At 26.6% G+C, this 15229-nt stretch overlaps 2 protein-coding genes across 2 annotated transcripts; both read right to left on the bottom strand.

The window, feature by feature from the left end:
- Positions 1-1805: 1805 nt before the first annotated feature.
- LOC107619159 (Golgi SNAP receptor complex member 1-1) lies at positions 1806-5033 on the bottom strand. The gene is made up of 5 exons (XM_016321399.3): positions 4809-5033; positions 3563-3802; positions 3281-3442; positions 2721-2834; positions 1806-2283 (listed from the first exon to the last, which is right to left on the bottom strand). The coding sequence occupies exons 1-5, from the start codon at positions 4845-4847 to the stop codon at positions 2170-2172; spliced, it is 669 nt and encodes a 222-aa protein (XP_016176885.1). The 5' UTR covers positions 4848-5033; the 3' UTR covers positions 1806-2169.
- Positions 5034-8516: 3483 nt separating this feature from the next.
- NIP6;1 (NOD26-like intrinsic protein 6;1) lies at positions 8517-13405 on the bottom strand. Its single transcript, XM_016321264.3, has 5 exons — positions 13064-13405; positions 12672-12896; positions 12095-12289; positions 10471-10532; positions 8517-8858 (listed from the first exon to the last, which is right to left on the bottom strand). Exons 1-5 carry the CDS (start codon positions 13304-13306, stop codon positions 8651-8653), a joined length of 933 nt encoding a protein of 310 aa, XP_016176750.1. The 5' UTR covers positions 13307-13405; the 3' UTR covers positions 8517-8650.
- Between the last annotated feature and the right edge of the window lie 1824 nt (positions 13406-15229).

Below are 15229 nucleotides of genomic sequence, written 5' to 3'. Positions count from 1 at the left end.
TATATATATTTTTTATAATTAAGATCAACGGTTAAAAATTACTGATACACCGGTATAACGGTACACTTGAAAATTTTCTTAGATTATGAGGGAAAAAGTAGACTCAAGTGAAAACTTGTATGAAATTTTCATTTTGAAAGTAATCTAAGGTTTGGAGGGTAATTAGGTATGGGGTTTAAAGTATTTTTAAAAGGTTAAACTGATAAAAATAAATAAATATATATGTAATATATTTTCTCACACAAGAATTTTTTTTGGAATTTACATAAAATTGACTTAGATTTTTTTTATTTGTCTTATGAATTTTGTTTTTTCAAGTCAATAATAAGAATCAAATTCTAGATTTTTAGATTATAAAAGTTCAGATATTATATCATGAAATCACTTTTGTCAAAAATTTATAGGAAGAAGTATATAAATAATTATATCTCTAACAAATTTTTTTAAATGATATATACTTTAATGAAAATTCTATAATTATCTTCATGTTAAGATACTTTTTTCTGACTATTGGATGATAGATTATAAGATTTAATTTTAGTATATTATAAATGTGTTATCTTTATCTAAAAGCGTTGCTATTCTCTTTAAACGGCTAATTTTTTTTCATAAATCACGTTTTTAAAGTGTGTCTAAACAAATATCTTAATCGAAAAATGTTTTGGATTTTCATTAGAATAAGTGCCTTTTTAAATAAGAATCTTAAAAATAATATCAACAACAAAGCCTAGTTAATTACATAGATTAAATAACATTATTACTTCCGGTCATTATGAATATTGAAATTTAACCCACTTACTCTCTTCTCTTCAACCCATGCAAAGAAATAAGAAATGGAAAAATATGTGAATATTCAACTTGAATAAATTTCCAATTAGTTTGAAATAAAAATTGAAAAAGGAAAAGTAAATAAAATTTCTAATCAGTAATCATTCTAGAATGATGTTTTTTTTTTTTTTTTGTCAAGTGAATTAGACAACCTCTAATTCTAGGCACACTACCATGGATATTATGCGTTCTTAAACCAACAACCAGCCTCAGCTGGGATTAGAACCCAAATGCCGCGTTGTATGAGGCAGATAGGTATGCCATCTATGTTGTGCCTCAGCTGCATGGTCTTGCTTTGTTTATGAAGTTTTTCAAGTAAGATTTGTTCTAGTTATCTTGGTTAGATTATATGTTCGTGGTCACAAATTTTTTAAACAAAATATTTGTTCTGCTAATGACTTTATATAAAAAAAAAAAAATCTATTTTCAATCACAATCATCCTATTCTTGGTAGAAGGGATTAGCTAACTTCCTTAAAAAAAAAAAAAAAAAAAACTGAAAATATTGATCACCTCATAATTATTTAGAACTACAAATAAAAGAGCAAATTGAATTCTTTATGCTTCATGGCACATAATATGTGAGTGTTAATATCTTGGGATTTTTGATATTGTCATTTGTTTACATCAAATGGAGAAGATATTTTCCCAATATTAGAAATACCAATTCACAGACCGACAAATTAAAAACTAATCCGCAACGGATCTAAGCACCATTTAAGTATCTATCGCTAATCAATAAATTATGAACTGACACCTCAATAAATTATGAACTGACACCTCGATCAACCCAAGTTAGTTAAATGTATTCATATTTAATTTAACCACAATACCGAATTATTTAGATTCAACCATTATATTTTTGAAACCATTTTAAGCACTACCTCTTATGAGAGCAAAATCACATTAGGAATCTAAAAGCAGCACAATGAATATCAGCATCGTATATGAATTAAGTGATAAAAATAAAAACTGAAATAAAATAAAATAAAATAATTAACATTCCAACAATATTGGTAATGCCTTTTTCATTCCAACTATTAACAATAAGTCACCTCCAATCTTCCACATGCTATGTGAATATTGGATATCCTAAACAAGAAACATGATCCAATTTTTCAGGAACAATCTGATCTTTACTCAACATTGCTTGTCATACAAAAATTATACAACAACAAACCTTCTCATACAAAGATTATAAACAAATAAAATGAACAATAACACTACTCCAAAAAATTGACCCTTCTTCACCATGGTGTACATTTCAGTAAGCATAACAATAGACAACAAGCAGCATACAACAGTTTCAAACGGGTGCCGAAAACCCGAAGAAAAAACCGCCTCATTTGGTTAGCCAGTAGATGACAATGAGAAAGGTGCAAACTGATGCAACTAGAGAAAGTATAAGGGTATCCATTGACTTTTTTCGCTTTATTGCCGAAAGTATGGTATTTACCTGCAGCATAATTAAAAGCAGTACATTAAGCGGCAGAATCTCGGACGATATCCAACAAGAATAACAGTTAAGCCTTGTAGCACCAATGAGGGCATGGCTATAATGCAACACCGATCGATTTCAAACAACATTCATGCATGCTAATAACTTGTGACATCATATTTCACGAATAAACTAAAATTGTTGTTCAATGTCTTTGGCGAGAATTACTTAAACGCACAAGTTAAATTCGAGCATCTAGATAATCCAACGGTGTGGATCTAATTGGGATATTCTTGGAGTAAAAGATTATGCGAAGATCTATATCATTGGTTATCTGAGTACAAGCATTGTCCTTCTTTGCAATCTTACTCTATCTCTCATAAGATAATTTGGAAAGTAAATTGCGAAAATGGAAAACATCAAAACAGTGAAATCCATTATGACAAGAGTCATACCGTTGGGAGGCGACTGCTAACATTGCTGAGTTTTGAATTGATGCCACCAAATGTTGAACGTTGGAGTACAAGCGTGCCAAGTGTTGCTTGTGCTTGTGAAATAACATTGTCCATCTACGGCAAAATAATAATCATAATGGTTCAGTGTAAGACAACCCCAGTTTAAAACTAGACAACTGTTCTTCATTCTTGAAATATGCACTGGATCAAAGGCGTATCGTTGTTGATGAACATCCAAAAATATTTCCTAGTTTTACTTTTTACCTTCCAAATCTTTGAAGAAAATAAATCATAATAATAAAAAACGACGACGAAAGCAGTGTTTAAACCAATTTCTTCCAATATAACTAAATCCAGCTGAAGCAAAATTATATAATACCCAAATCAAATACTACGCTATTGACAACATCATACTCATAGTAACAGGTAACAACAACAACAATAAAGGTTCACCTATGATATAATAATATTTAGCACTCCACTGGGAATATCTGGATGGAAAAAGATACAGAATGCCATGTTATATCAGAAAAGTAAGGTGAATCGTTTGTGTTGCCAACCTGTCCTGTACTTCTGCTGATGGATGCATGTTCTTTTAGGAGTGCATGCTGTTCAGAACCCTCTTCCAAGTCTAATCGAGTTCGATCAAATTCTTTAAAATCCTCCAGTAGTGAAGCATGTTCTTGCTTAGCCCGAAGACTTTTGCGAAGGCGAAAAAACTCCTGGAGTTCACTTATGTCTTAGCTCAGTACGAAAAGTTCAAAAGGTTGAAGGAATTCAAAGTAATCAAAGCAGAATTAGAGGCACATAAAATCATAAATCAAGCTGATACCATAGAATACCTGGGTGAGATCTTGAAGAATTTCTTGGTGTCTATTCAAAGTATGAGAAACCACTTCTGACCCACCAGTTGATACCAAAGCTTGCATCTGTGAGTTTACTTGTTGGAGTTGTTTCAGTAATCGATCAATCCATGATTCTAGATCACTCTCAGCGGCATCAGCTTTTGTAGAAACATTGGCAGAGACCAATTTGCGATACAGATTCATTTGCTCATCCAACTGAGCTTCAAGTTTTCTCGCCTGCAAAAGATTGGTGAAATATTCATCTATCAATAATCAATCATTCACCTCACAAAATCGAAATTTAACGGACAAATAGATAAAAACACCTTGAATGAATTATTTGATGTCCCTAAAAAGTACATATGAATAATGATATGCTTGGTATAGAACATTGTGAAATTCTAACAAGTAACAAGTCCTCATGATACAAAATCTAGGAAAGTTTCTAAAAAAAAGTTACCATTCTAACAGCTCGCATCATTCATTTCCATAATGCATACAAATAAATCAAACTAAAGGATCATTACTAAGTCACTCAATACCACAATGAATTCACATTTTCTAAAGAGTTTCTATTAATCATTCGCATTGATCACATATTACAAATCGCAATATCCATTCACAATCTACTGTCAAACACCTGGTTCGGAAACAACAATCTAAAGCTCGATACGACAACCATGGCACATGAAGGGAGTTGGATCAAAGAGAGCTAACACATATCTATTGGTCTCACTCACATCCATTTTCTTTCTAGATGCATCAGATGAACATACAAATTACCTAATTTCTAGATCAAATCAGGGTTCTAAAAATCTTCCTATATAAACAAACGAACCTGATCTAGGAACAGAATTCTCATTCAAGTAACCTCAAGTCTTCAAAATTCAAAACCCTCATCAATTCTCAAAAACTAAACCAAACCCAAAATCAGAACGTATCCCAAATTAAATCACATTCCAGAATTATCCCGGATCCACCACCATTACAACTCTTTGCAACCTCAATTCATCAAATTAAGTTCTCTCAGCACACAAAAACCATTTTTTATAAGCTCAACCCACGAATTACACATCACCGACAAACAAATTGAAGAAACCCCAAAAAGAAAGATCGAAACTTTGACCAAAAGGGTATCCGAATTGCATATTTCCTCGTCAAATTTCGTAAATCTACAACATACTAAGAATCAAATCTGGCGAAGAAAAACACAAAGAAAAGCATATAGATAAATAATCGGAACCTGCTTGCGAAGTGCATCCCAAGAAGTTGGCACCTCCATTGATGAGGAAAAAAAGCAAAAATGGTTAAAAAAAAAAAAAGATCGTTGTGTTGGGGTTTGTGAAATTTGATATTTCTGAAGAAAGAATTATTTTGGTGGGTTTGTTTGAGGATGAAGACAGCGCGTCTGCTCCGGCGGGACAGACGACTTCACAATGTTGCCATTACTTCCTCCTCTTTCTTATTTATTTTTTTTTTATATTTTTTTAATTAATATATAATATATAATTAGTAAAATTTTTATTTTATAAATATATAATAATTATATTAACATATTATGTATTTTAATAAAAATGTGTCTTTAACATAATAAATATTATTTTTGTTAATATAATAATACTTAATTAAATATAGGTTTAATTATTCTGTTGGTCCCTATAGTTTCGTAAAATTTTTAATTAGGTCCCTATACTTTTTTTCTTTTTAATTGGGTCTTTGCACCAAATTTTTTTTTTCAATTAAGTCCCTCTTAGTAGTAATTGGCTTAATTTTATAGGACCCAACTAAAAAAATAATTGGTACATAGGCCTAAATAAAAGGAAAAAAAAGTGTAGGGACCCAATTAAAAAAAATTTTTGGTACAAAGACTCAATTAAAAAAAAATATATATAAGAACCTAATTGAAAATTTTGTAAAACTATAAAGACCAACAAAATAATTAAACCTTAAATATATGTATACATTTTTTTATAAGCTAAACAACGGGGCAACAAAATTAAATTAAACAATGAAATAAAAAAATAAAAAGACTTGCTTTCTTGTGAAGGAAGGAACTCTTGATCTATTTTGAGAAGACTTGTTATTGAGAAGAAATTGCTACAAGCAACCAACATGGATATTTATATTTATATCTTAATCTACAACTCAAGTGAGTTGAGACAATTATTAATTAAGCAATAGAGTTTAGTTTTGAACTTTCCATAAGATATGTAAATAGATGGAAAGATTTACAGAAAATTGTCAAAATATACTTTTAAAGATTTTGATTTGACAAAAATAAATTTTAAATAGTTTACATAATAAAAATCTATCAAATATATGAAAAATTTGTTAAAATATTTCATTTATTAACTTATATTGTTCTGTTAATAAAATAACATTGGCGTGATAAAAAGATAATAAATTGATGATCAAATAATTTTATCAAATTTAGAGTATTTTTAAATAATGTTATTTCAATTGTTTGAAATATCTTTTGTTTATACACTAATTTTAGGGTCTAATTTGCTAGTTTGCAAGAAGATTTACGAATTTTTTTCATATATTTTAGTTCCAAATTTTTTCATATATATAAGACAAAAGTAAATATTTGTTGGGTCACATTTTAGGCACATATAAGTACTGTGTACATGCCTTCATTTCACTCTTTCCTTTCAATGGGTTTTGATTAATACGAAAAAGGGCCTTAACCCAAAAATGGGTAATTGAAACTTGAAAGCGCTAGCCCAAAACAGAAAACAATAACGAAGTTAGTTTCAACCCTTAAAATCATGACCAAAAAAAAAAAACCCTTAAAAGAAAAATAAATAAATTAATAAAAACCCTAATTTAATCCATATTCTTAATTTTTCCCCTTCTCATGTTTATTAAGCATATCCAATCCATTAAGTCATTAACAGATTAGTTAGTGAAAATGTTAATAAAAAGGGCCATTTAAATGGAGCATAGAATAATTCATTCGTCTTCGACAAATTCTTAAATGGAGCTCTTTGATCCACGATGAATTAATTTTTAGCTTGTCGAGTTAAAAAATATCGTAAAAAAACTAAACAAAAAAAAGACCTATTTACACCCGTCTAAAAATAATAGTAATAATAATAAAAAAAGTCTATTTACACTTTTTTAAAATGCGAAAGCATGCTGGTTGTTTTTTTTATTTTTAATTAATTTTAGAATTGTATAAAAAAATAATATTAAAATTGATTTTATTATTTATATTATTTTATAAAATCTTAAAAATATCAAAATTAAAATTTTAAAAATAAGCACAAAACAAATAGACTCGTAAGATTTTATTAACACATTTTCAAGCATTAGGAAATCAAGTGCGCATAATTCAAATGTTAGGAAGTAAAGTACATTTACCTTTAATTTCTCACTTGTTTGGTTTATAGGCTAATAATATCGCATTAAGCATGCATCAAAAGAAAACTATTAGCATGATTGGGTGCAATAATTTTCTTCATTTTTGTTCATGAAAACAAAAATGTCAATGGTTTCCATTTATTGCTTCACTATATATTCAAAACCAAAGCTTTTGTCTTTTTTCCTTTTCAACTAAAGCCGCTAGACTTCACATTTGCACTACAACACATCAACTTAAATAATTGATGGTACTTTTATTATGCTATTTTTTATTTTGATATTCAATAAATATCGAACTCTATACTTTTATTTATAGAAACTCTGATATCATAATATTATTTTTTTAATTTAAATTAATAAAAATAAATACATAAATAATTATATCTCTAACACATAATAAAAAAAGTTACGTAGAAATTTAACGATTTAACTATTTATCGTATATTATTATGTCGATGAAAAATTATTTAACACTACTTAAATAATTCATACGAAATGTGATGAATTTATTTAATTATTTAATACTATATATATTGTAGGTATCTCAATGTTAAACTCTTATTTGTTTTATTTTATTTTGAAATCATGGACCATTTTGATGCTTATATAGTTATATCATATCATATCTTTTCTGCCAGGTGTGTGGTGTAAATTTTTTATTCAAAAGACTATCTTTTTCCAGAAAGTTCGTCTCTGCCTAAAGAAAAGGCCTTTGGAGGAAAAAGTTGATTTCATTGGTGCTTTCTAATTCATTTGGAAGAGTCTCTTTCTGTCGAGCACTTGATGGTAGATATAATAATACTCATCACTTCACTCATAACTTAACTTACTAATCATTTTTTTGTGTTCTTCTCTTTGTCTTTATTATTGTTCCTTTTGTTTTTCTTTTTCTTTTTTCTAAGTGCAATAAGTCATGCTACTCTTCTTTTTTGGGATTGTAATTTGTAATTAGTAATTCTTTTATTCATTCAATGCAATTATATCTATTATTCACATTGTTTAATATTTTCATTGTTTACTTATACTTTTCTAATTACAAGCAACTATTTTGTATTAAGAGGATAGTTTTAAAAAGAGCGAATAAAAAATTTGGCATATTAAAAATGGTAAAAATTTATATATAATTATCTTTATGTGAAGTTATTAGTTAAAAATTGTTAGATAATTTAATATATTTGATTAAATTACTATCTAAAAGTTTTTAACTTTAATTTTATATAAAAATAATTACACGTGAATGTTCATCGTTAAAAATATTAAATGGCTACACGATGGTGTAATTATTTTAAAAAATCATTCAAAATTGAAAAAACCTAATTAAATAAACCACGATAATTAAGTGAAAAAATTATAAATAAAATAAATAAAATATCACATGTTAACTCAAAAATTTAAGGGAGACAAAAAAAAGTATAAATCCATTATCCATCCAAATTAATCCCCTTTGTTTAATCAAAACTTAACCAATAGAGAACCAAATTTATACTCACTTTTTTTCTTGGATTTTCACCCAACCAATTCTATCCATATATCTAAACACCATTACATTCTAATATATAATATATATGCATATATAGCAAACATTATTATTATTCTCATTTGCTAATTTCCACAATATATATATATATACTTTTTTTTACATATATTATTTATTATATGATACATATAAGTTTATATATGTCCGGTGTGGTTGATTCTAATAATCAATTATTCTAATAATCACCTTCTGAAGCTTCCATGATTTGAAGGAGCCTTGAGTTCAGGGTTTTCATCTTCATTAGGAAGTTTAACAGCAGAATAAGCACCAGCACCACCAAGTGCACCAAGAATTGGAGCGATCAAATAAATCCAAATTGCTTTGTAATTATTTGCTGCAATTGCTGGACCTAATGTTCTTACTGGGTTCATTGATCCCCCTGATGCTGGCCTGTAATTAATAATATCATTATAATAATTAATTTATGTTTAACTATATAGACAATGGAATTCTTTTACATTTAATTATGTGTATAGATATCGTTTTTTTTTGCACAACTTTTTTTTTATATAATAAATACTAGTTTGACTTAAACATTTTCTTAACAATAATCAACATGTATTATTTTTGAATTTACGAGAATTATATATATCAAGATTTAAAAAAAATAATTAAATAATATCACCTTATTAATTAGTTTAAGAAAACAATATGCATGCAATCATAATCATAAGTATTTAGTATTTTTCTTAGTCTATTTTTTATTTATTTATTTATTTTTATTCAGATATTTGTGCAATTATTTGTGATTACAAATTAATCTAGTAGGACACACACACATATATATATATATATATATATAATAATAATAATAATAATAATAATAATAATTAATTAATCCATCAAAAACCCTTCTAAACCAAAATCATATGGTGAGAATATCAATAACGTGAAGGAATGAATAATAGAAAGAACATGTCTTTCATTTTCAGAATTTATGAAAGCATATTTTTTTCCTTCTTATCTCAACGTATACCCTTTATTATTATTATTATTATTATTATTATTATTATTATTATTATTATTATTATTATTATTATTATTATCTTGCTGATAATGGGGACCATATATATTGAGTAGACATGAAAATTATATAGCCCCTATATAAAGAATTTATTCAAGTTGATCTTGAAGAACAAAGTTACTTTGGTATAACCATAATACGGTCCACACCCCAACATGCATGTATGTGTTACGAAACTATTGCTCACCACAAAAATATACAACAATTTTCAGAATTTATTTAAATTTTTTATGTTCTAAGAATTAGTTATTAATTGAATTGACATTTGAAAGCACTAGATATCCACTATATATCAACAATAATAATTAATAATCTTCTCTTCGAGATATAAATTTTCCTAAAAGAATTAATTAATCTGTCTATGTAATTGTTCATGTACACACAAGGACAATAATGTATGATCAAACTTATTGTTGTTCCTACCTCCTAGCTAGTGAGTCATGCATGCATGCCCTTGTTATTATGATTAAAAAATAACAAAAAAATTATCCTTCTCTCTTTCTTTCTCTATCTTTAATATGTTTTTCTCTCCTCTATTTTCTCATCTAAAAAAATAATTATATTAAATCGTTTTTTAATTAAAAATAGTTAATTTTGTCTTAAAACTATTTATTTTAAAAATTTAAATTGATAAAAAAAATAATATAAATAATTATATTTCTAATATTTTTTAAATAAGGATCTTTTTTATATTTATTTAATTTTTATATAAGTCTATTTTTTTTCTTTTGTTTATTTTATATTATCTTTTTATTTTTAGTATTCATTAAAAATCAAATTTTAAATTTTTTAAACACAAAATTTTGATACTATATCACAAAATTATTCATTTTACAAATTTAAATTAATAAAAAAAATAATATGAATAATTATATCTATACCAAATTTTATATATAAATGTTATTATAATAAATTAATAATTAATTATTTATATAATTATATGAAAGTGAAGTAGATTTGTTTGATAAAAGGACATACCCGGCTATGAGTATGTTGAGCATGACAGTGGCTCCCACCGCGATTCCCGCTAACTCTCCAACCTTTATTTATCACCATAAACAACTTCATCAATATTTAATATTATAACACATACACATCCTCCTTTTAATTAATATGTTAACATAATATCAATTTTGTTACTACATACAATCAATATTATAAGCAAGAGTTACGTTCATGGTGCAATAAACAAACACAGATTCCAAAATCTCACTGCCAAAACATGTTCATGTCACATATATAAAGAAAATTATTCATGCAAGTTGAATGATTGGGGACCAAGTACAAATACTTCTAATATAGATGAATATATTTTTCAACATTATTTTTTCTATATTCATTGACTCAAATATGGCAACCATAGTCCATAGCATTTTAATTTGGATTTTATTGGCACCGCCCTACCATCAAGGCTGCTTGTCTGGGTTGACTCTTTTTCAATAATAATAATAATAAATTAATAATAATAAAGAGATATATACAACCAATTATTTGGTTTACTCAACTATTCACAAAGTTTCTTAATTACCCATATGGCCATACACATACTAAAAAAAATAAAATTATTTTATTTTATTTATCTGATTAATAGTGCAACACACAGCAAATTAATGTCCTTTATTCAAGATATATTTAATTTGTTCTAAACGTATCTAGCTAGTAAATAAACATAATTATTATTCAGTAACAATAATTTTTTTTTCTAAAAATTTAAACTAATTAGAAGATAATAAAGAACAAATGAATAGAGTAGTATTTATGTTTACTAAAGTTAAAAAATGACTAATTATAAAATTTTAAAATCAGAGTATCCATTTTCAGAGAGAACTTGAAAATTTTATTGTTTTTTATATAATACTTCACTTCATTGAAAACTACAATTATTGCAGACGCATATGCACCCATTTTTAATATTTTTTTTTCATTGACTCTTGTCCTTTGTAGCTTGCAGATTAAACATGTACAGCCTCGGATGTCTTACTACTAATAAATGCACCCAATCATATAATAATAATCAATAAATAAAACAAAAAAATTATATATTATTCAATCTGCTCCCTACAAAATAATAAAATAAACTTATAGTAATTTAGAGTTTCAACTTATAATATTACTTTAAAATATTTGTAATAAGGTAAGAATTTATAAGTTATTTTACACAATTATTTATGTATAAATTTGCATGAATTATATGAAAATATTTTAAACATTTATAGTGCTTGAGGTTAGTATTTTTTTTATTTTTTAAATTTTGTAAAAAAACAAAATAATAAATTTTTATTTTTTTATAAAATTTTAAAAACATAAAACACTAAAAGTAAATACAAATTAAACACACTCTTAGTCTTTTCTGCACAAGACACATGAAAATTTATACAAAGAAAATTGTTATCTTAATTTTGTTAACATAACCTAAAAATATTAAAAAAACTAATAATAAAAAGAGATTGGATTAAGCGGTATTTATTTTTCCGTCACCTAAACTAAACATTGTGAATATACTTCTTTTTCTAATTAGCCTTATTATTATTACTTAATTAAGGAATAAATTATTGGCAATTAGCATATTAAATATTATAGAGATAATATAATATATGCTTACAGCTCTAGTGTCGGTGGCGACAGCAGTGACAACAAACATGAGATTGAAGCTGATGATGAATTCTAAAGCAAAAGCTTGGCCATATCCTCCTGAAGGAACCGTCACTCCTCCCCCCATGAATGGATGATACACTCCCTTCAGTGCAAATGCCGCACACACTGATGCCAATATCTGTGCTCCAATATACATTGGCACCTGCATGCATGCCATATATATTTTAGTAAAAATTCATATACAATTATCTTTTTATAAAGTTAATAATTAAAAATTATTGCCAATGAGTAATAGTTCAAATGGCATAGTCTCCCCATACTTAATTAAAAGGTTGCGGATTCGAGTCTCCTATCTTTAGTAAAAAAAAATTAATTAAAAATTATTAAATAATTTAATAAATTTAATTAAATTATTAATTAACAAATTTTTAATTTTATATTAATTTCATATAAAAATAATTATATATAATTTTTTATCATATATTTAATTTATTTTTTAAAAAATACACGAATCTCAGCACACTCCATAAAGAGTTGAAAGATAATGACATATAAATAATTATATATGATTGACAAGTTCTTACATTCCTCCATGGGAAGTGCTTCAAAGCGGCAAAGGAGATGGTGACAGCAGGGTTAAGATGAGCACCGGATATATGTCCGGTGGAGAGGATGATCACCATAACAGCAAGGCCAGTGACGGCAGCACAGCCAATTAGAGTCTCGGATCCATTTGTCTTCTCGTTTACTATCGCCGCCGCTGTTCCGGCGAACATTAGAATGAACGTTCCGATGAACTCAGCTCCCACCTGATCATACAAATTTGAAATTAGTTAAGTGAGCAAACGGTTACAAGAAAAGTTAGTTATGAAGGAGTTGGGAGCAAGTTAGTTAGAGATGGCGTTTTATGTGACGAAACAGTTTGTAACAGAAATTAGTTACGATAGGAAGTGGGAGTTAGTTAGAGATGTACTACCTTTCTGGCAAGAGGAACAGGAGGAGGTGGCAAAGAGCAAGAGACTTTGGGTAAAGCACCATCTTCAATGGTCCATTCTTCAACGCTGAAACACTTGCAGTTCTTGAGGAGTGATTTTCTACTAAGACCTCCACCATTATTGTTGGTGGATCTGAAACCTCCGAAGAGAGGTGCACCTGGAGTCCCTGGTGTGGCTGGTGTTGATGGTGCTGATGGAATTTCTTCGTTAGTATGATTCTCCATTATTATTACTACTATCACTCTCTTTAATAATTGTTTCTCCTCTCTCAAAATCAACAAAATAGTAACGAGAGAGAGAGCGTTGAAATTGATGTGAGTGGTTCAAGAGTGTGAATTGGTATTTATATATAGGAAGGGGGTGAGAGAGAGAGAGAGAGAGAGATTTGGGTGTGTCTTTGGAAGTGGGTGGTGGGACACTCGTGAAGGGAGAAAGAGAGAGAACCTTCAGTGTCTTGGAGTAAGTAAGGACTTCTCTCTCTAACTTAAATCTTTTGTTAAAGGGGGTGCTGGGTAAATAATGACTATCTTGAATAATATGAATAATCACTAATCAAATAAAAATATATTACACCTTAATTTAATGTTACTAATTAAATTTATTCTTTTAACCCTATTAATTTACATTATTTACGTATTGTTTAAAAATATTGTTGGTTAGTTATACTTTTTTTTTTGTCAAAATAACATTACATATATATAAGAAATAAAATGATTACTTATGAACAATTGAACATATTTTCATACAAAAATAATAATAATAATATTATTAAGTAATTCAATTAAAAAATTTAATTTTGATATACTATTAATATAAAATTATTTTATAGATACATTTAATCACATAACAGTATATTAGCATAAATAATTATATAGTAATATAAAATATTTTATAAATATGTCAAAATTAAACTCTTAATTAAATACGTTAAATTATATAATAACTTTTAACTATTGTATTCAGATGAAAATATTTCACACTAATAGTTACTTTAATAATAATAATAATAATAATAATAACAATAATAATAATAATAATAATAAGTAAAAGTAGATAAAACTGATATTTTTTGTAATAATATTTTTAACAAAAAATTAATAAATAAAAATAAATGAGTAATTGTTACGTTAGTGGTTTAAAATGTTATGATATAAAGAAAAGAAATTTTTAAAAAAAGAATAATATTAGTTGATTATTTATAAAAAAAGGTTAATTCACAATTTTTTTCTTAAAAAGATGATTTGTTAAAAAATAATTAAACTTCAACTAATAGTATATATTGATATTATACTTTATAATTTCAAGTTAGATAGTTATTAGGGAAAAAGATAAAAAAAAAATTAAAATATACTACTTAAATATTATCATAAAAAGAATAAATATTTTAAAACTTTAAAATATGTGAATTGGACATTGAATCTAAAAAGGAGGGAATAAACTAAAAGCAGGCTTTTGATGAAAAGTTTGTTTGATTTTATATATATGTATTTTCCCGTAAAGAGTTATGCTTTTATATATATATTTTTTATTTTCTTTCTATATATTTCATTTTAAAATTATTTTGTTTCGAATTGAATTGGAAAACATTAATTAATTAATTAATCTTTTTACTATTAACTTCAAATAAAGAGTAAGAATAAGTATAAAAAGTGAATATATAAAAGAAATAAAATAAATAATAAGATCATTTTATTCTTTTTATTTAATTTGTTTAAAATTTATATGCATAAATAAAATAACAATTTAGTTTTTGCATTTTGTGTTGTGAAAGGACCAAATTAAAGTGAAATGCATATATGTTATTTTAAAATATAAAAAAAGTATTTAAAAATATCGAAATGATGGGACTAAAAATAAGAGTAGAAAAAAAAAAGTATTTGCTTCTTATTTTCAAATTATAAATAGTTTAGGCACATGACTAAAATATTATATTACTCATAAAAAAAAGAATAAATTTTTACTCTAAGAATAATATTTATTAAGCTTTAGAGATTAAAACATCAATCATGATTTTTTGAGCCATATCTACCATTAAATGTGAGTGTGTGCCATTAGTTTTTTGCCATTTTTCTTTTGTTGGTGTCCATTGCTTTTCTTCTCCCATGTCTCTCATCAATGAATATGGATGAAATCACACAGCAACCCGG

Source organism: Arachis ipaensis, chromosome B9 (assembly GCF_059453495.1).
Source record: "Arachis ipaensis isolate K30076 ecotype BB chromosome B9, ASM5945349v1, whole genome shotgun sequence".
Lineage (NCBI taxonomy): Eukaryota > Viridiplantae > Streptophyta > Magnoliopsida > Fabales > Fabaceae > Arachis > Arachis ipaensis.
The sequence above is the reverse complement of the archived record's forward strand: the minus strand, read 5'-3'. Positions and strand labels throughout refer to the sequence as shown.

Bases quoted from the DNA above. Each gene is read 5' to 3' on its own strand.
- LOC107619159 (XM_016321399.3), bottom strand. From the start codon at position 4,847: ATGGAGGTGCCAACTTCTTGGGATGCACTTCGCAAGCAG. The intron at 3,443-3,562 runs GTATTCTATGGT...AGTGAACTCCAG, and splicing joins TTCTTCAAGATCTCACCCAG to GAGTTTTTTCGCCTTCGCAA. The intron at 2,284-2,720 runs GTATGACTCTTG...ATTATGCTGCAG, and splicing joins TTAGCAGTCGCCTCCCAACG to GTAAATACCATACTTTCGGC.